General features: G+C 45.0%; 1 protein-coding gene across 6 annotated transcripts in view; it reads right to left on the bottom strand.

Annotated features, from left to right (window-relative positions):
* NRAP (nebulin related anchoring protein) overlaps positions 1 to 12,277 on the bottom strand; it is a 69,992-nt gene extending 57,715 nt beyond the window's left edge. For 3 of the 6 annotated variants that reach the window (XM_038578831.1, XM_038578834.1, XM_038578830.1), the window contains exons 1-9: positions 12,001 to 12,277; positions 11,592 to 11,686; positions 10,923 to 11,010; positions 6,629 to 6,733; positions 3,924 to 4,028; positions 3,082 to 3,189; positions 2,265 to 2,369; positions 1,413 to 1,520; positions 1,026 to 1,124 (exon numbers count right to left, since the gene is read on the bottom strand). In XM_038578831.1, coding sequence (XP_038434759.1) covers positions 1,026 to 1,124; positions 1,413 to 1,520; positions 2,265 to 2,369; positions 3,082 to 3,189; positions 3,924 to 4,028; positions 6,629 to 6,733; positions 10,923 to 11,010; positions 11,592 to 11,686; positions 12,001 to 12,072 — 885 coding nt within the window. In that variant the 5' untranslated portion in view covers positions 12,073 to 12,277. The remainder of the gene's footprint in view (positions 1 to 1,025; positions 1,125 to 1,412; positions 1,521 to 2,264; positions 2,370 to 3,081; positions 3,190 to 3,923; positions 4,029 to 6,628; positions 6,734 to 10,922; positions 11,011 to 11,591; positions 11,687 to 12,000) is intronic. The other 3 variants (XM_038578833.1, XM_038578832.1, XM_038578835.1) reach the window with 2 other exon arrangements.
* Positions 12,278 to 19,847: the final 7,570 nt, after the last annotated feature.

Consider the following 19,847-nt stretch of genomic DNA (forward strand, 5'->3'; position numbering starts at 1 on the left):
GATAAAAATTCAATTTTTTAATTATTTTTAAAAAATCAACTAAGAATATACTCTTCCAGTACGCACACTTAGCCTTCCAATATTCTTTACTTACAACTGTGAAAAAATAATGTTCCCTTTCTCTCCTGCACCTACAGAGGGATGTACAAATAAAAATTAGCTTCTAATTATCATCTCAACCTTTTTACCCCATCACTATGTAGTTCATGTGAGAAGTGAAGTTGAGGAAATGATTTGCATTCTCTTGTAAATTGCCTCACCTAGCAACTTAGATAAGATATACACTTTCTAAGAAATGACCCTTGCTACTCAGTGAAGTGCCCAATATTTTTCCAGACATGCATTTGGATCCATTTTGTGCTTATACAGTGATGAGCTAAAATTAGCCAGTCTTAGGCCTTGAGATCATTCGTCATTGAATAGGTGAGAATGCTTTACTCTTGGCAAATCCACCATATTGATAGAGGTTCTTTTAAAAAAAAAAAAAGATTTTTATTTATTTATGCACAAGAGACACACAGAGAGAGAGAGAGAGAGAGAGGCAGAGACACAGGCAGAGGGAGAAGCAGGCTCCATGCAAGGAGCCTGATGTGGGACTCAATCCCGGGTCTCCAGGATTATGCCCTGGGCCGAAGGCAGGCGCTAAACCACTGAGTTACTCAGGGATCCCCAATAGAGGTTCTTTATATTTTAAAAATGATGTGATGTGATGTGATGAGCACTGGCTGTTAATACTTTATGTTGGCAAATTGGATTTAAATAAAATAAAAAGTATTGAAAAAAAGGAAAGGAAAAATGCTTAGAAATTGCTTTTCCACGTGGATGAAGTTGAGCCCCATGTAATTGCCTTTGTTTTCTGACTTGGAAAAATCTACCTTTCATCAATAGGGCAAGATAAACCACAGCCCAACCCCTGATTAAACGGCCATCAGCTGATTAAATGGTCACAGGCTAGTGGGCTACTGACCCACCAAGAACTGATCATTAGAAAGGGCAGTCTCCCAGGGAGTGATTTTATTACATACCTGGCCATATCGGTCCATGCATTCCCTTGTGCCTGCAGCTCCAGCAGCTGGACTAGCCATTCCCTTCATTTCTCTTTGATATTGTTGATGGTACCTCACCTAAATGAAGGGAAAGGACAAACCTGTGAATTTAACCTTCTATGCACAGAAGCCAGGAGAATAAAAAAGAATGTCTTGTGGAATGTTCTGTTTCTGCTTGGGTCCACGGAGTATGTCTTAGACATAAAAGTGCCAGATCAATGTCTTGGTAAAAGCAATTCAAAACTAGGAAGGAAAGTTACTCCCTGGGCCATGGTGCATGCAAAAGCAGACAGGAAGTTGTACTTGCCAAGCCCAGGTAACTTCCTGCTTCCTCCCCTACCACAAATACACTGTCATGGAACTCACATCGCTAGCCAGCTCATTGGCTCTCTTGGCTATCTGATAAGCAGGCGTGATCATAGCAGGGAAACTGCCTTTTCCTCTCTGTTGTTCATAGTCTTCTGTGTATCTCACCTGGAAAATGAAAAAAGAAAATGAATCTCATGCCACAATCACATGATCTACCAGGCCATCTGATGAGAAGCCCTGCCGAGGGCTTGCATTACCTCCTCATATCTCCCTGTCACACCCTCTACGGCACCATCGTTTGCTTATGGCTTGATGGACCATGTGTATCTTCTTTACCTTTTTATTCCCCAAATCCCAGGACAGTGCCTGATACATGGAGATACTGAATGCAGAATTCAACACATACTCATGCAGCATGGGCTAGAAGAAGAAGGCTTCTGCCCTCAAGGAGCCTCCAGTCAAGTCTGGGAGATAAAAGAGGGTTCTCAACCCAAGGCAAGTGGAAGCCACTCATTAAGCTGAACCCAGATTTGCACTTACACTTCCCACTCAGAAGACTAAATTCTTGGTCTTATTATGCTAGAGAAAAACTGGGCTGTGAAAAGGCAAATGGTAGAAATTCCTTAGAAGTGATGTTCTACAATTTCCAGTGACAAGGACTGGATTTTTTCAGATTAATCACATACATCTGATTTGCAACTGATACCATCGAAGTTTTTCTCTCTCAGGAAGAGTTTTCACAAGGTCTGTGCTAGCTGACTTATCTGACTTGACTATCCTTGACCTTAAAAAGTTCTTCCCTGGCTCCCACGGGGGACTGAGAAGCCTCCTACATTCTTCCTCCCTCCACCCTCAAGGAAGGAAGGAAAGGAGAATCTTATAGGCCTCTAAGCCTCCGTTATTTCTTACATCACTTTGAAGCTGTCCCCCTGCCTGGGCCCGTAGCAGCTCAGGGGTATCCGCCACCGTGGTAAACCTGGAGATGCGCTCGTCATGCCCTCTCTTGTATTCCACCTGGTTAAGAGACAGCATAGGGTCAAGGTCATACCCACCAACCTTTGAGAGGACTCTTCTTTACAGCTGTCCTGAAGCTATACCATTGGGCTGGACTCAACACAAGCCAATGGCCAAGTCTTTAGGGCCGGTCTCATAAGCTCCTCTTCAAAAAGCATCAGTGCCACTGTGTTAAGTCCAAGATAATGCCAGGCAGGGCTAACCATTTACAAACATTAACTCACTTCACTTCATAAAAATCGCATGAGGCAGGACCATTCTTTTCCCCATTTTACAAATGAGCAGCTGAGGAATAGAGAAGCTCAGGAATTTGCTTATGGTCACACAGCCAGTAAATGAGAGAACCAGAATTCAAACCCTTGCATTCTGGCTCCAAACTCTGAGCTCTTAGCCAACAGGAATAGCGAAGCTATTCCCCAGGAAGATGTACCACCCACTTAATGAGAATCAGTGTCTCAAATGCTAATGTGACCTCAAGATATTATTTGGTCCAGTCTTTGGCTGAGCTGCCTGGTCTCTCCATTTGTTAGATGTGGTCCAATCAAGGCACAGGAGGTAATACACAGAGAAAACATAAGAGCACAGTTTTCTCCATAATATCACACTAATGATGTCCATAAGCATTCTCTTACAGGTTTTTATCTGAATCCCAGAATTTCATTAGTAACAAAAATTAGCATAATCTATGGTGACTAAGCACTAGGACACTCACTTGGCTGGCCAGCTGGTTAGCTTTCTTGGCTCTTTGATAGGCAGGTGTGATCATGGCTGGAAAGCTCCCTTTGCCCCTCTGTTGTTCATAGTCTTCTGTATACTCCTGCTGGTCAAAACCAATGTCAGCATGAAAAACAATATGACTTCAGCTAAGAACGACTAGACTTGTGAGCATCAACAGAACCAATGCACCTGGATTTATAAGATATTCAGAAAACATTTCAATCACCTGCAGTAAATTTGAAAATGTTATTCCATTGGTAATCTGAGTAACATCTTCAACACTGAAGAAAATCCTACTTCTCAGGTCAAAGAGATTCCCCTTCAATGCTTATATCAAATTGTGGGAAGCCTGACCCAACCCGAGGAATCCAAAGAGAGCACAACCTCTTTGACTCAAAGGCCTATATGATAATGCAAGGAGTCTGAAATGGGCCATCAGGGCTGTTCCCTTCTGGAAGCTCTTGGAAAGACTCCAGTTTTCCACCTTTTCCAGCTTCTAGTGGCTACTTGCATCCCTTACTCTATGGCTCCCAATGGCTTTGACCTCTGCTTCTGTTATCACATCACCTTGTCTCTGACTCAGACCCTCTTGCCTCCTTATAAGGACCCTTGTGATTACATCTGTCCACCTTAATAGTCCAGGGTAATATTCCTATCTCAATATCCTTACCTTAATCACAGTTGCAAAATCCCCTTGGCCAGGTAATGTAACAGATATACAGTTCTGGAGATTGGGACATGGTAATCTTTGGGGGAAGGGCCAGTAGTCTGTTTACCACAATTTTAAGATAAAGAAACATTCAAACTAATTGCTAGAATAATTTCTAGGGCTCTTACCTCACCAAGAGACTTTCGGGTTTCAACCATCCTTACGATTTCGGGGTCTGGCATAGCTCCTGGGCACCAAGCATTCCCTTCCCCATATCCATTCCAATAGGCTCTCTGTAAAGGAAACACACAAACGCATAAACACATACCCTGCACATTTGGTTGGTAAGACCTACTCCACCCTCCTAGCAATGTTCACATACACCGTCAGCATAAGAGAAATTCTCTAAAAACTATAAACTCCTACTGGCATATGGTGGGTCTCAGCTAACTAAAATGTTCAATTTCTTCACCTAGGAAATAATCTAATTCCTAAAAAGTTGAACTTTCTGAGATTCATGTATATTCTAGAAGGGTTCCAAATGTAACTTAACACTTCTTTGCTCATCACTGTACCTAGATTGATCAGTGGAGAGTTTTATGGATGGACAATGTGAGATTAACCAGCATTATTCAGACACACTGCAAAAACCTACTTGTCATGTGCCTTATATTGGGATAAGCAATTAACATTAAAAGAAAAGCCCCCCAAAAGGAAGACGGTTCCTTATTTAATAAAACTGTGGCCTATATAAAGAGATAAAACCGACATACAAAACAAGTAGTAATTAGAAAATGTTTGTGTGCTTAAGTGTAGTGTATTGACGATAAACACAAGGTTTTAAGAAGTAATCTATATGTGATGGCTCCATTCTGGATAGGAAGATGGAATCTGAGCTGGACCTCCAAGGCTGAGGTCAGATTGACAGGGGCAAAAGGAAAAAAAAAGGACATTCATTCTAGAAGGTCAGTTCCATGAAGGCAGGGATTTTCATTGGTTTTATTCACTAATGTATTCTAACAGCTTGGAACAACACCTGTACATAATTGGCTCAATAAGTATTCATTGAATAAATTCCAGGAGTGGGGACTACCATGAATAAAAACACGAAGGCAATGATAGGCTTCATGTAAAAGACCATGAAGACATGGGTTTGACTAGAAACTAGGGATAGAGATAAGAAGCCAATTGGGCTGAAGGTGGGGCAAATTGGAAAGGTTGCGTAGAACCACACTCTTAAGATCTAGAAAGACAGATAATTGGTATGTGAAATTATGCTCAACCATACTAGCAATCAGGGAAATTTACTTAAAAAAAACATAGAAATTGTCAAAAACTTTTATCTGGTAATATCAAGTACTGGTGAGAACGTGGAGGAATAAGTAGTCCCATCCTCTGCCCATAGGTATATCAAATGCACAGCCATTTCAGAGAGCAATTTGACAGTGGCCATAGAAATTAAAAACGCATGCACTCTTTGACATAGAAACCTTGTTTCTCATTATCTATTCTAGAGAAACACTTGTGTCCAAGAGAGGTCACACACAAGGGTATCCATAGCAACTTTGTAATAGGAAAAATTTTGGAAAGAACCCTGCCCATCCACAGAAGAGCATGATGCATCCATTCTTAATGGTTGCACTCATGATACACCCATCCACAATAACTTAAAAGGAGGTCGACACAGAAATATCTCCAAGTGGGCAGCCCAGGTGGCTCAGCGGTTTAGCGCCGCCTTCAGCCCAGGACGTGATTCTGGAGTCTCAGGATCGAGTCCCATGTCGGGCTCCCTGCATGGAGCCTGCTTCTCCCTCTGCCTGTGTCTCTGCTTCTCTCTCTCTCTCGAATAAATAAAATCTTAAAAAAAGAAGTATCTCCAAGATATTTGTTGATTGAAAAATACAAGTTGCAAAACAAGGTATGTTGTTTCATGGGAAAAATTACACATCCCAATAGAAATATACATATATAATTTTTAATGAAAGTAATAGCTAGTATTTACTGTGCCTACCATTGTTCTAAGGTCTTTACATTTATATACTCTTTTAAACTTCTCAATGGTTCTGTATGTCAGGAACTGTCAGAAGTTCAGTTTACAGATGAGAAAGCCAAAGAAAAGAATGGTTATATAATTTCATCAAAGGTCCCTCAGCAAGTGGCAGTGGCCATATCCAAATGGAAGTACTAAGAAATGAATTACATAGATCTATATTTGTAAATGAGTAAAGTTTGGAAGAATACCCATGAGACTGAAAATAACAGGCACCCCCGCAGAAGGACTGATTGGAGATGATGCACAGGGGGTTAGCTTTGTACTTTGGATTTTTTTTATGATGAGGAAAATCCAAGTATTATGTGTATAATTGAAAGCAAATGGCTGAGGAATTTTGAAATGATGAGCCTCTCCATAGTGAGCATAAATTCTCAGGTGGTAGGAAGAGTAAGTCAGGGCCATCCAGGAAGCTGTGTGTGGCCAACATCACTCAACAGGCTAGACAGAGGCAAAGCCAGAAGAGAGAAGGCCATCTTGGGAGGCCCCCATGAAGGTCCAGGCAGGAGATGATGTGGATCAGAGCAAGGGGGGAGAAATGCAGGGGCAGAGGCAGAGGGAGAAAGGGCAGCCATGGTCTCCAGCCTGGGTGGTTCGCTCCCAGGGCCAGAAACCCAGTAGTTGAAAGGGACAAACTGACTAGTGAGTTTGGACTGGAAGCAGATGTGGTAGAGATGACCCCACACCATGCTGATGGATGTCTTCTGTGGACAGCTGGAACCACAGACTGGGTGAATCAAAGCCTAATCAATTCCTCTAGAAGTAATAACAACAATGTGTCTCACTTGCAAAGTGTGGCCTTCTTTTCCTTTTGTCCAAACCCATTCACACCACTTCTCTCACCTCGTTCATCAGGGGCTGCCTGTTAGGTGCAGCTGTCCCATCCCTGGATTTCATGTCCCAGTGAAAAACTGATTTAAACCGTTCGCCCTCATCTTGCTCATCAATCTGCATGATGGAGACATGGTCAGGAAAGTTTCCGTCAGTGAAGAGAAAGAAAATAAATAACATATAGTTAAATTGGAGGGATTTTTCTGAATCTCAGTGGCAAAGCTTCTTAAGTGCACAATGACACACACTGGGTTGTCAGTCTCACTGTGGCTCTTCCTGTTCCCCCAGCCAGGTGACACGTACAGAGCACCTGTGGTGTGCAAAACTCCATTCAGCAGTACAATTAAAAAAACTGAAGGTCTTGATGAACTTATCACACAACACCCAGTAGGCAGGTTAGAGTAACCTCAGAAAATGCTGCCTTTTAGAGTAATGATTCTTAACGTTAGTGCAACAATCACCCCAGGAGCTTGTTAAAATGTTGGCTCCCCAAATTCATGTACATATTCTCCTATGCTTTATAATTTTACCTTTAATATCTTGACCTGGAATACATGTGTGAGTTTTTTGTGTATAGGTGTGAAGTAGGCGTCAAAGTTCATTTTCTTCCATACAAATATCCAATCACTCCAGCACTGCTTTATTGAAAGATAGTCCCTGCTACGCTGAATTGCACTGGCAAATCTGTCATAATTCAAGTGACCACATATGTGCAGCTTTCTTTCTGGACCTTGAATTGTATCCCACTAGTCTGTCTATTCTTATGCAAAACTATACTAAGTTAATGACTATTACTTTTGTGGTAAATCTTGAAATCTCGTAACTGAAGTCCTTCAATTGTGTTCTTCAGAATTTCTTGGCTATTCTAGAATCTTTGTGTGCCCACATCAATGTTAGACTCCATTTGTCAATCTCTACAAAAAACACCAGGATTTCGACTGGAATTATGTTGAATGTGTAGATCAATTTGGGCAGAACTGATATCACAATGGTAACTTCAGAGTCTTGGGATGGGCAAAGAGCTCATAAAGACAACATAAAAAGGGCCAACCATAAAAGAAATCAAAAGGTCTTAGGTCCAAATCCAGATGTCATAATTTATGAGGTCTAAAATGGTGCCAGAAACCTGCAATTTTAATAAGCTGAAGCTTGAATCATTAATTCTATAGATGAAGAAAGAAACTGAAGGAAAAGAAGTGACCTTACTAAAATTATTCAATGGGTAATCAGAGCCAGGTTTAGAATCTAGGAATTCTATTTCCACATGAAGGGTACTTTCTCTCATTGAATTTCTAGGCTTGCTACTTTGCTTGCTGCAATATACGTATTTTTAAATACAGAAATTGAGAGTGCTTTATCTGCTTCTGCTTCTTCCCCTGGATTTTGAGAAATTACTGCAAACATTACATAGACTAAAGGCAGGATTTCTGGTTGACAGCACTACTGATATTTGGGCTGGTTAACTCTTTTTCACAAGTCCCGTCTTGTGCACTGCAGGATGTTTAGCAGCATAGCTGGTCCTTACCCGTCAGATGCCAATAGTACCCCTCTTGCCAACTGTGACATTCTAAAAGTCCCCAGGCATCACAAATGCCCCCTGAGGGGTAAAATTGCCCTCCTCGAGAGCCATTGACTTTAGGAATCAGAATTGCGTGACCAAAATAGATAGAAAGCCTTATTTGCTGTCCTCCACCCACAGGACAAATCCATCACCGGGGAGTGTCTGCCTCTCCAGAGACTTTTCATAAGATTCCAGATTATTCTGAGGAAGGAGGAAAAGGAAATAAGCCACAAGTGTCACTAGTGGGGTAAGAAAGAAGCATTAAGAGCTAAAGTCCCTTCTCTGAATAAAAGAGAATCTAAATGTTTTATTCTTCTAAAAATTCCATTCACACCTGCCAAACAAGAAATTTTGTCTTACACATTATTTATTATTTTTAAAAGGGACATCTAGGAAACACAAAAAAATGTCAACTTGTTTCAAATGCCAACTCAAATTCTTTACTTTCCTCCTTCATCACCATCACTGAAGCAGCCCTTTTGTTCTTTCTTTTAGTACATACATAACGAATTTGTTTATACTCAATTGGCAAAGTCTCTCAGAGAAGATGGGAGAGAGGGTAAGAAAGTAATCCATCCCCCTTCCTAATGTGGCTATGAGATCTGGGGCCTGGAAGGGACATGGCTCTCCATTTGAAATTTTTCCTGGTGGGGAAGGAGGAGGAAGTGACCTCAACAGCCTTTTTTTTTGGCATAACACACATATGCAGACACACACACACAAATAGGCATGTATACACATAGGCACACCATGTACACACAAATATACAGAGAGACGTACACACATACACACGCACACAGAGCACATGCATATACATATGCACACGCATGCCTGTATGCGCACATATGTATATATACACATCATGTACACACATGCATATGCCCACGCACACCTATTCACACCTATACGCACACATACATACACTCCCCAGAGGCACACATACATATTTATACGCATACACATAGATTCGCACAGATGCAAACAAATGCACACACGCAGGCATCCCGGGAAGTTCACATCACTGTCTGTGGCTAGAGACAGAACCAGCAAAAATCTCACTCCAGATTGGGCCTGTCACATACAGTGAAAAGAAAATGAATCCACTACCATCTCAAAGAAAGGAAATATTGTGTGACCTGTTGTATGATTGTGAGGGAGGGACATGCCAGTTTAGAGCTAGTGCAGTGTGGAGAAGTAAGATACTAGGGATCTTTTTGTAGAGAGTGTAATATATACAAACAGCACTCTGCCATATAAGTACTTCTTGTGTTTAATCTGTCAAACTCTGGCTGTACAACTCTAGAAATATCTGGATTTTTGTAAACATAAACAAGTGCTTATCTCCTGGACAGTTTGCCACCTTCTACATACATAGAAGTAGGCCATTGGAGGAGTTCAGGCTGTGGGTTCTAGAGTTGGAGAGATCTAGATTTGTACCCACCCAAGTAGCTGGGCAAAACTAGGCAAGTTATTTAACTTCTCTGAGCCTCAGCCTTCCCAACTGTAAGATGGTAATATTTTAGAGGATTCTTGTGAAGAAAAAATGAGATAAGATAGTGAAAGAGCCCAGCAGAATGTTTGGCGCTCTGTTCAAGTAAGAGCTACACTCAGTATTTATTTGCAGTTTCGTGTAGCTGCCCTTAGACTTCAAGAAATGAAACCAAGATCCTAAAAGAACAAACCCTCTCAGTAACCTAGGATTGCTTGTGAATTCTTAAGGTTTGCAAATCCTTAGGAATCAATGATGTGTGAGTAACTCTGCACCTCAGGCTCGTCACCAGCAGAATGGGATCATAACATTACTTACCCTACTAGATAGTAATGTGTATTAAGTAAATTAAACGACTGTACAGTGCATGTTGCATAAGCATGTTTAAAAATAATAAGCTCACAATCAGTCCAGGGCTCTCAGCAAATTAAGCTAACTTGGCAGGGGGCGTTGGGTAGGCTCGATCTAACACACATTTTCCTGAGGAGACGGGTGGCCTGGGCAGGCAGGAGAGGCAGTCTGAGGTGAGGTGACGTGAGGAGGGCAGATCACTGACAGCCTTCCACCTCTTGTGCAATTTTCTAATTTTAGAAAGCTTCTAGATGCATCTCACAGAGCAACTTCGTGGGGCAAGGGGGAAAGAAGTTAAATGAGTCATCACTTCAATAAATGCAGGCATCTAAGTGGTAGCTAGCTATCTGACAAAACCCCATTGTTGGTTTTTCAGAAGAGGTTGGTTGATCAACACGGCTTTCTTGTCTATCCAAACACCACTTCTGAATCAAAATATCTTTGACCTACCCTTACCCCCAGGAGAAAGAGAGGCTGCTAGTGATCATAAAAACTCCTGAATTCAGAGAGATTGAAGAGTGTGAAACTAGAGGTTTTTCATTTTCTATACCAAAATAATCATGGGAGAAAGCAAGGAAAGGCTCTTGTAATATTTTCCAGCTATGTAAACTTTGTTTTACATTATTAGGCACCTAATGTATACAGGCACCTAATGTATACACCTAATGTAAACCGTCACCAGTGTGAACAGAGCTGGTAGGCAGAGATTACAAACACATCAGATATTCAAGCTAGATTATCAGATTATCTTGGGTATTGGGCCTCTACTGCGGTAGGACAAATAGCAATATTTGTTACTTAAAAGCACTTTGCACTTGAAATGAGCAGGTTCAATTTGGACATAGACACTGAGCTAATAAACTTTCTTTAAAGGCTATTTTGAAATTCAAAATTAAGTCACTTACCCCATGGATGGTTTCTGGAGACTTCCTCACATTTAGATTTAAGGGAGTATGATAGACACTTGTGAAAGTGTTGTTCTTGGGGTTGTGGCTAGAAAAAAAAATAGATATAAACCAAAATTCAAAATGCATTTTACCCAAGATGATTGATTATTCCTAAAGGTATGGTTATTTTTTAATTGATAAATATAAAACTTAATAATTAAGTTTACTATTTTCCAGGCAATGTCTTAAAGGGAAAAAAGGAAATCAAAGAAATTAAAAGCTAAGTTTAACTAGAAATGGTCACTGAAATACTTTCTGAAAAAAAAACTTGAAAAGGATTCTGGAATTTTTTAAAAGAAAAAAGCTCTATAGGCATATCTGCAGCAATTACAGTGTTCTGCACGGTATTTAATAATTTAACATGGGGTTATAATGGATTTGACTTTTTACCTAAAAGAAATTTGAAATTTTCAAAAAAAAAAAAAAAAGAAATTTGAAATTTTCAACTTCTGTCCTTTGCATAAAATCCTGCCTTAGACCTCATCAATGATTTTATGTAAATGACAACTTTGAGGAAGATATTTCTTGGCTTTAACTCTGGGCTGTGTGATTTGAAGTTCTGGTTGGCTACCTGTTAAAAAATAAACAAAACCCAAGAGGTGGTGGGGCAGGATACCAAACACTTACGCGTGACAGTACGGCTTTTTCTGGTGACTCACGAAGTTATTAACCGATAGCATCATCTTGCAAACTTCGCAGTGAAAACATGCTTTATGCCATATCTAGAAATCATATAGAAAAGATGTAGCAAAATTGCCTTTTTTTCCAGACTCTGGATTCTTATACATTTCTAGGTAAAAATGGATCCTTAGAGGTAAAATGGTGATAAACACACCCACACACAAGTACAATATGTTAAATGAATAACCTTTTTTTCAAGGTGATATAGAAGATAGAGATAGGAATGGGTAGAAATGAGGAAAAATGATAAATACATCTTTTTTAGATGGTTCAAGAAGCCCCACATGTCCATATGTGAGAAGATAAATCTCCCATATTGGTTATTATTTCCAAAGGCCAAGAAATGTCTACTGACCTGATCTAGACAGCTGATCTTCTCGGCAGGATAAACTCCATACCCACACCTAGAGCAAGCCTGGACATTCATCTTGACGTCCAAAGAGAGAAGACAAAGATAGGCAACAGGCAAGAAATCCAAAGAAGTCTCAGGCTAGTTGTGCAAGTCTCCAAAATCCTGACCACTGTTAAATCCTTGTGAGCACCTTGATCATTCAAAATCCAACTTCCACTTTCCTTTACTGACCTTCTAGTTTGAAGTCAGCAGCTGGATGGTTTTTAAAGCTGCCACTTACTCAAGGGGCTATTTTGGCCACTCACTCAGCACGCATGCGTCTGGGAAATTAGGTGGAGGTATTTCTAGCTGACATGCTTCTCTAAATAGAAAAATGAACTCACAACAGCATCATGTTTATGTGGGTGACCAAATCCTCGTGTATGACTAGGCAGCGTGTAGTAGTTTAACACGAACTGTGATCATAACCCAAGAAAAGAATACAAAGAGATAGGCCACACACTCATCCAACGATGAAATTAGAAAAGCTTGCTCTGTGAGGCCCATGACTAAAGCAGAAAGGCCAGCTCCCCAAAAATGTAAGGAATAAGACAGGATTGGTTCAATCCATGGGAAGGGCAAATACCATTTTTGAAATTTTGGCTTTATCTATTAAAATGTTTACCATATGGGGCACCTGGATGGCTCAGTCGGTGGAGCGTCCAATTTTTGGTTTTAGCTCAGGCCATGATCTCAGGGTCCTGAGATCAAGCCTCGTGTTGAGCTCCACACTAGGTGGAGAGTCTGCTTGAAGACTCTCTCTCTCTGTCCCTCTTCCTGCTTTCATCCTTGCTCTCTCTTTCCCTATCTCAAATAAGTAATCCTTTTTTTTTTTAAGATTTTATTTATTTATTCAGGAGAGACACAGAGAGAAAGAGAGGCAGAGACACAGGCAGAGGGAGAAGCAGGCTCCATGCAGGGAGCCCGACATGGGACTCAATCCTAGGTCTCCAGGATCAGGCCCTGGGCTGAAGGCGGCACTAAACCGCTGAGCCACCTGGGCTGCCCTCAAATAAGTAATCTTTAAAAAAAAAAAAGAACAATTTAAAAAATGTTTACAACAGTGAGGGTAAAAACTGATTAAGATATTCATTTGATTTTAGCTTCTACTAGAATGCAAAGATAAGCACATACTAGGGGGCTCCTGGGGGGTTCAGTGGTTAGGCATCTGCCTTTGGCTCAGGTAGTGATCCCCGGTCCTGGGATCGAGTCCTACATTGGGCTTCTTGCAGGGAGCCTGCTTCTCCCTCTGCCTATGTCTATGCCTCTCTCTCTGTGTCTCTCATGGATTAATAAATAAAATCTTAAAAAAAAAAAAGGCAAGCACACTCTAGAACTCTGTGTTTTGGCCTCTATGTTATCCTGGTCTTTCCAAGGTCTGTCTGTTTATTCTCTTGTCTCCCAGGCCTGCGGTGGGGCAGCTTAAAGACAAACCCTCTCTTCCTGGCATCATGAAGCCCCTCCATTGCCTTCAGTATCCACTAATGTGTCACCTTAACCAGACCTTCTAGAAACAGCTTACAAAAGACAGCACCTCACCTATTGCAATCCCTCAGCTCACTACTTCCTATGACCCTTACTCTGCTTTATGTTCTTAATTGCAGTTAGCCACCACCTGACATGTTGAAGGTTAGAATCTCTCCTTTTTAAAATTATCTGTCTCCTCTATCAAAATATAAATTCCATCAAAATGGGATCCCGGTCCTTGTCATTTCTATCTCTAGTACTTACAACAAGGCCTGACACAGAAAAGATGCTCAGTAAGTACTTACTGAATCAATGAAACAAATGTAATACTCTAACCAAAATGCCTACAGAGGCCAGAGGTGAAGTCACAGGTCATGGTAGGTACCTTCCGAAATGGGCAGGCAACACCCCATCTGATGCACAACCACTCTTCAGTCCCAGCCAACTTATCATGAGGGAATCAGTACCCAGAGCTGCCAAATACTGTGACTTTTCCAGAAAAGCCGAATACCTGCATTTACACATCAAAGTCCCTGTTTTGCAAATGCTCTGGGAGTGAGGCAGGGGGTGGACAGTAGAGGGTCCAGGACTTGGCCAGGCTACCACTTAGTGACCTTTGGTCCAAATGCTCTGCGATGATAGCTGGGGGTCCCTAGGTGGAGAGAAGTCAGTGAGGGTGTGTGTGGGGGTGTAAAGCAGGTGAAAAATGCACCGACACTAAGGAGAGTCTGCAGTCTGAGGCTCCCACGGATAGATGGTGGGGCCCAAGGCTGCTTTTTCAGCAGGAAGAAGACCCTAGGTGGGACTCCTGGCTCTGGGAGACTTCCATGCTGGCAGGTGGTGCAGGGCACCTGAAGAGAATGTGAACAACAAAGAGCAAAGCCTATGTTCTTCTCTGTACCGGGCTTCTCAGGCTTGATCTGGGAAGCTGGCTACAAGTCCCAGGAACCACTGAGAAAGGAGTCCACCCCAGTCCAGAGGGATGAAGAATTACAGTCAGGTTTCATTTAAGGTAAAGGCCATGTAACACTTCTCCATCTAAGGTGTGACTGTCCAGGACAGTGGCTGCTGCTTCTCAGTCACCTTCATGAAAACAAGAATTACCAGAATGAAGCAGCTTGAATTTGACTTGTACCATCACTTCTGCTTTTAAAAGGCATCTATTAGGTGTCAGAAGTCATGAGGAGAAACAACCCCAGTGAACTGGAAATGGACACCATGAGGAACTCAGTGACCACTCACTGCTGGGGTAAGATCCACATGGCCCTTGTTTGCCTGGAAGGGACCATGGGCCACCTCTCCCTCGTCTATCCCACCCCGTTCACATCCCCTAGAGGTACCCTCCACCTGCCCGCCACAGTGACTACCTCAGCCCATTCAAGACTTAGCTGATGAGCACACTACATTCCTGTGGCTTTTGGGATTGGTTCAGCGCATTTTAGCTTGGGTTCCAGAAAACACAACATGAGGCAAAGAACATGTTCAAGGACTTTATTCAGAGGGGTTGTCCCAGGGAGCAGAAGTAAGGACGCAGGAAAGAGAGGTGACAGTCAATAGGAAGGTTAATTGTCAAAGTAGCCACGAGCTGATGTGAGGTGCATTGGACTGCTTGATCCCCATCTTCCAAGAGGCCATATAAACAACTGCTACAGGGAACACCTGCTATGGGAAGGAAGGCGGAAGAGTGTATCTATGGGCCTGTCTCCCTTCGGTGAAAGTTATACCCCTGCACGTCCATGCTCTGTGTATGCTCATGGCATCCCCCAGCATCATGCCTCAACAGCAACAGGGGAAGAAAGCAGGGGCAACAGAAGGCCAAAGATACTGTTGGCCGTGCCCCTGTGAAGATGGAAGCTCACACTGAGCTAGCTGCCCCTGCTGGGGCTGGATGGGCACAAGCAGACACAGGTCCTGAGACAGGTGAAGCTGCATCAATCTAACGTGGCTCCTAAGAGGGGTCTCATAGGCTGTCCGATCAGCAGAGAGCCCAGGACTTGGGCTGGGTTGTGGTGACCCAGGGCCAGACAGTGGAGAGTCCTGGTCGTCGGTTTGGATGCTTCTGCCAACACTGCCCCATGTTTCTTTGACTTTTTAAAGTCTTGACTCGTAGGGAGATTGTGATCAGTGAAAAACCCCACATTTTGTTTTATATTAATGGCGGTCGTGTTCAGTATGTGTGTAATTTATTTTCTTTTTGAACTTAAACACAGCACTTACTCAGCTCTTCAATTTCCTCCAGTTGAGGGTGGCCCCCTGGCTTCAGCTGGGCAAGATCTTTTGGTACCTTGGTTCTGTCATCCAGAATATGAGGTAATTCTTCCTGGCTCTGAGTCATTTCCAGTGCCCTCCAGGGCCGTGGATGTGAAATGGTTTTAAAATTGCAGAGATGACCAATTCAGAATGAGGAGAAATCTCCCTACCCTTTGCCATGTCACTTTGCTTGGACTGGAGTTGTTCCTCCAATGCTGGGGAGGGGGGAGGGGGGTGTCAACCTTAGTTTAGGTTCCCTCAAAAGCAGAGCTTGAGGCAAGGACTTGGATGCACATAGTTTATTTGGGGAGTGCTTCCATAAGGCAGGAGTGAGAGTTTGAGTGAGCCAGAGAAAGAAGAGCTAATAAAGTCAAATGTATTATTCTGAGCTATTTACCACTGTGGGAACATAACATAACATAACATAACATAACAGCTACCCCAACTTAGAGCTGGGATAGAGAGCACCCCACCCTCCCTACCCCAAGGCTGAGATCCAAATCTTGTTGGAGAGTATGGCTGTGGCTCACTAGATGGCAGAGAAGTCACTGTGGTGCCACTCTGGTGGAACTTGCTAGAAATTTGTCCTCTAGAACTTTCTGGAAGCCTACCCTCTGGATACTAGAGAGAGCTGTTCATAGGGAGGTATGAATTCTCAATGGGAGAATTCTGCTACAAAAGCATCTGAAGGAGTGCCAATGTTGCTGGGTTCTGCTGACTACCAAGCATAGCAGTAGCTGGGCACTGGGGAAACTTCTATAAGAACCTGGTTCTCCAGGAGCACACCAGACACACCAGAACCAGGAAGCAAAACCTCTTCCTCCTGCAGCCTGGCCTGAGCTGTGCTATGAAGAATGGGAGAAGTATCACCGGTGGCACTCCTTGGGGGTGCTGTGCCTATTGGGAGGAGGGCTCACGAGGGCTGGAAGGAAGGACCAGAAGAAAGTGCCAGAGGGACCAGCCCAGGAGCACCCACGAGGCTAGCCCTCAGGAAACCGTCTGAATAATCAGGTTGGGGGATTTTTCTGGGGTGAAGAGGAAGACTCATGTGGCAATCATGTGAGTATGGAAAGGAAGCTTAAAACAATGACATGGGCCAAGATTGGAGAGATACATGAAATAGTTAGAATTGTCTTTTAGATCCAAAGTATAATTACTATAAGGGAAAAATTCAAAATTATTTCTTCCCTTCCATTGCCCCACGATTTTATTTGTTAATACTGTGAACAATAACTTTGCAGTTCCCCAGACCAGAAAGAAAGTGCAAAAAGAAAGAACTAAGGAACTGAAAAAGAAAAAAAAAAAGTTTTCCTTCAAACCATCTTTCTACGGACACCTGAGTGGCTCAGTGGTTGAGCATCTGCCTTTGGCTCAGGGCATGATCCTGAAGTCCTGGGATCGAGTCCCACATCGGGCTCCCTGCATGGAGTCTGCTCCTCCCTCTGCCTGTGTCTGTCTCTCTCTCTGTCTCTCATGAATAAATAAATAAATTCTTAAAAAAAAAAAACATATCTTTCCTGAGCCAGCAATGAATTCCTGTGTGCAGTACGTTTTAACGTTTGCATTATATAACCTATGGTAGCTAGAGCCTTCTTGTGAATGGAAAATTCATTATTTTTTAGGCAACCTGGTCCTGGCTCTGCCGCTAGCCAAGTCTGGGATAGGGGCCACTCCTCTGAGCCTCAGATTCTTTTCCTATAAAATGAGCAGAGGGATTTGTTGCTAAAGCCCTTTCCAAAATCTAACATTGTGTTTCACTCTCTTTCATGAATAACTTGCAAAAAATTTAATTTAAATTAAATTTATGGATCAGTAACTAATTTTCTTTACTGATAGGGAGTTTTCATTTCTTAAATGATTCACAATAAATTCCTTCAAAAAGCAAATTATCTCAGTGTCTACAGGACTCAGTTACCACTTACATTTCAGAAACATGATTGATAGAGTAGTGCAGCCTGTCTTAGCCAGTCTGGGCTGCTATAACAAAATACTACAGACCGTGTAGCTTATAAACACCAAAAATTGATTTCTCACCATTCTGGAGGCTAGAAAGTCCAAGATCAGGGTGACAGCATAACAAGCTTCTGGTAAGAGCCCTCCCTGGGGATGCAAACAGTAACTTCTGCTTACATCCTCAGAGGGTAGAAAGAACCAGAAAGCTCTGTCCAGCCTCTTTTTAGAAGGGCACTAATCCCACTCACCAGGTCTCCATCCTCATGATTTAAGCACTTCCCAAAAGCCCCAACTCCTAATACCATCACGTTGAGCATCAAGTTTCAACACATGAATGGGAGTGAGGCACACAAACTTTCGGCCTATTCCACAGTCAGTGGAAAAGTAACGAGACTGCTTAAAATTTTTGCAGAAGTTAATAAATTATAATTACGCCCTGACACTTACCTGGGGCCAGTCTTTCTTAAGTCAAGAAAGTGTCCTCACCTGGGCGAGATCCTAGAGACAATACTGAAGTCTGAGGCCCAGGATAAAGCAAGCAAACAAAAAGACAAGATGTGGTTCTTGCCCGATCTCACGCCATGAAGGTTTCCATTCATTCAAGGCCCAGGAAGTTCTTTAAACGCAATTATTTCTGGTATAAATAAAAGTGTCATTTTGGGGATCCCTGGGTGGCTCAGTGGTCCAGCACCTGCCTTTGGCCCGGGGCGTGATCCTGGAGGCCGGGGATCGAGTCCCACATCGGGCTCCCTGCATGGAGCCTGCTTCTCCCTCTGCCTGTGTCTCTGCCTCTCTCTCTATGTCTATCATGAATAAATAAACAAAATCTTTTTTTTTTAAAAAGTGTCCTTTCTTCTCAGAGCCTCAACGCGTCATTAGTTAATTAGTTGCTGTCCCAGAGGCGTCTTGGAGAGAAAGGCATTGCAGGCGCCGGCTTCGGCCCAAGGGTGAAGAAAGGCAGAGTGCGGGGCTGTGGGAGCAGCAGCCGGGCGGGGGGCGGGACCAGGGGCGTGCAGGCCCCGCCCGCGGTGGGCCGGGTCACGGCCCCATGCCCAGTGGCCGGCACTTGGGGGCGCTCACTACTCTGGAGGGACCTCCGGCAAGTTCGCCGCGCTGCGAGGCGGGAGCTCGCCACCCGAGAGCGGAGTTCGAGTCCTGCCGCCCCCGCGAGTGGACACCGCACGCCCACCGGCGGCTCCAGGCCGGCCCCGGAGACGGGGACTCCAGTGCTGCGGGCGCCGAGCACCCCCTTCCCAGGGTCGGGGGCCCGGCGGGGGAAACGCCGTCTGGCTGTGGGAACGGGGTCCCCGCGGCGGGTGCGGAGGCCCGAGTGGGGGTGCGGACGGGGGCCGCAGCGGGAGGGGAGGAGGCGGGGAGCCCGGCGGGCGCCCGGTCCTCGAGCGCCGCCGAGTCCGCGGGGCGCGCTCTTCGGCGCGCGGCCGGTGTGCAGAGCGCGCCCCCGGGTCGCTGCGGGCGCCGCCGCGGGCTCAGCAGGTGCAGGTGCTCTCCCGGGGCTGCGGGAGAACTCTCCCAACTCTCCGAGGGCGCCGTCCGGGGGCGCGGCCAACTGCGCCCGGGCGCCTGCCACGTCCCCGGCCACGCGCGCGGCCCGCCGCGTTCTGCAGGGCGCGGGCGCGCGTGGGGGCGGGCCTCGGGGCGCGCGAGACACCTCGGGGAGAGCGCGGCCGCGGGAGCGGGAGGAGGTGCCCCGGCCCCGCCCCCGGCCACGCCCCCGGCCACGCCCCCGGCCCCGGCTCCGTCCCGCCCGGAGGACTGGCCGCGCGACTCCGCCCCCGGGCCCCGGCCCCGCCCCCAGGCCCCGGCCCCGCCCCCAGGCCCCGGCCCCGCCCCCAGGCCCCGCCCCCGGCTCCGCCCCAGACCCCGACCCCGACCCGCCCGGGGGACTGGCCCGCGCGACTCCGCCCCCCGGGCCCCGCCCCCGGCCCAGGCCCCGCCCCCCGGCCCCGCCCCCGGCCCCGGCTCCGTCCCGCCCGGAGGACTGGCCCGCACGACTCCGCTCCCGGGCCCCGGCCCCGCCCCCAGCCCCGCCCCCGGGCCCCGCCTCAAGCCCCGCCCCCGCCTCCAGCCCCGCCCCTTCCCAGGCCCCGCCCCGACCCCGGCTCCGCCCCCGACCCCGCCCC

This window comes from Canis lupus, chromosome 28 (assembly GCF_011100685.1).
Source record: "Canis lupus familiaris isolate Mischka breed German Shepherd chromosome 28, alternate assembly UU_Cfam_GSD_1.0, whole genome shotgun sequence".
In the NCBI taxonomy this organism is placed as follows: domain Eukaryota; kingdom Metazoa; phylum Chordata; class Mammalia; order Carnivora; family Canidae; genus Canis; species Canis lupus.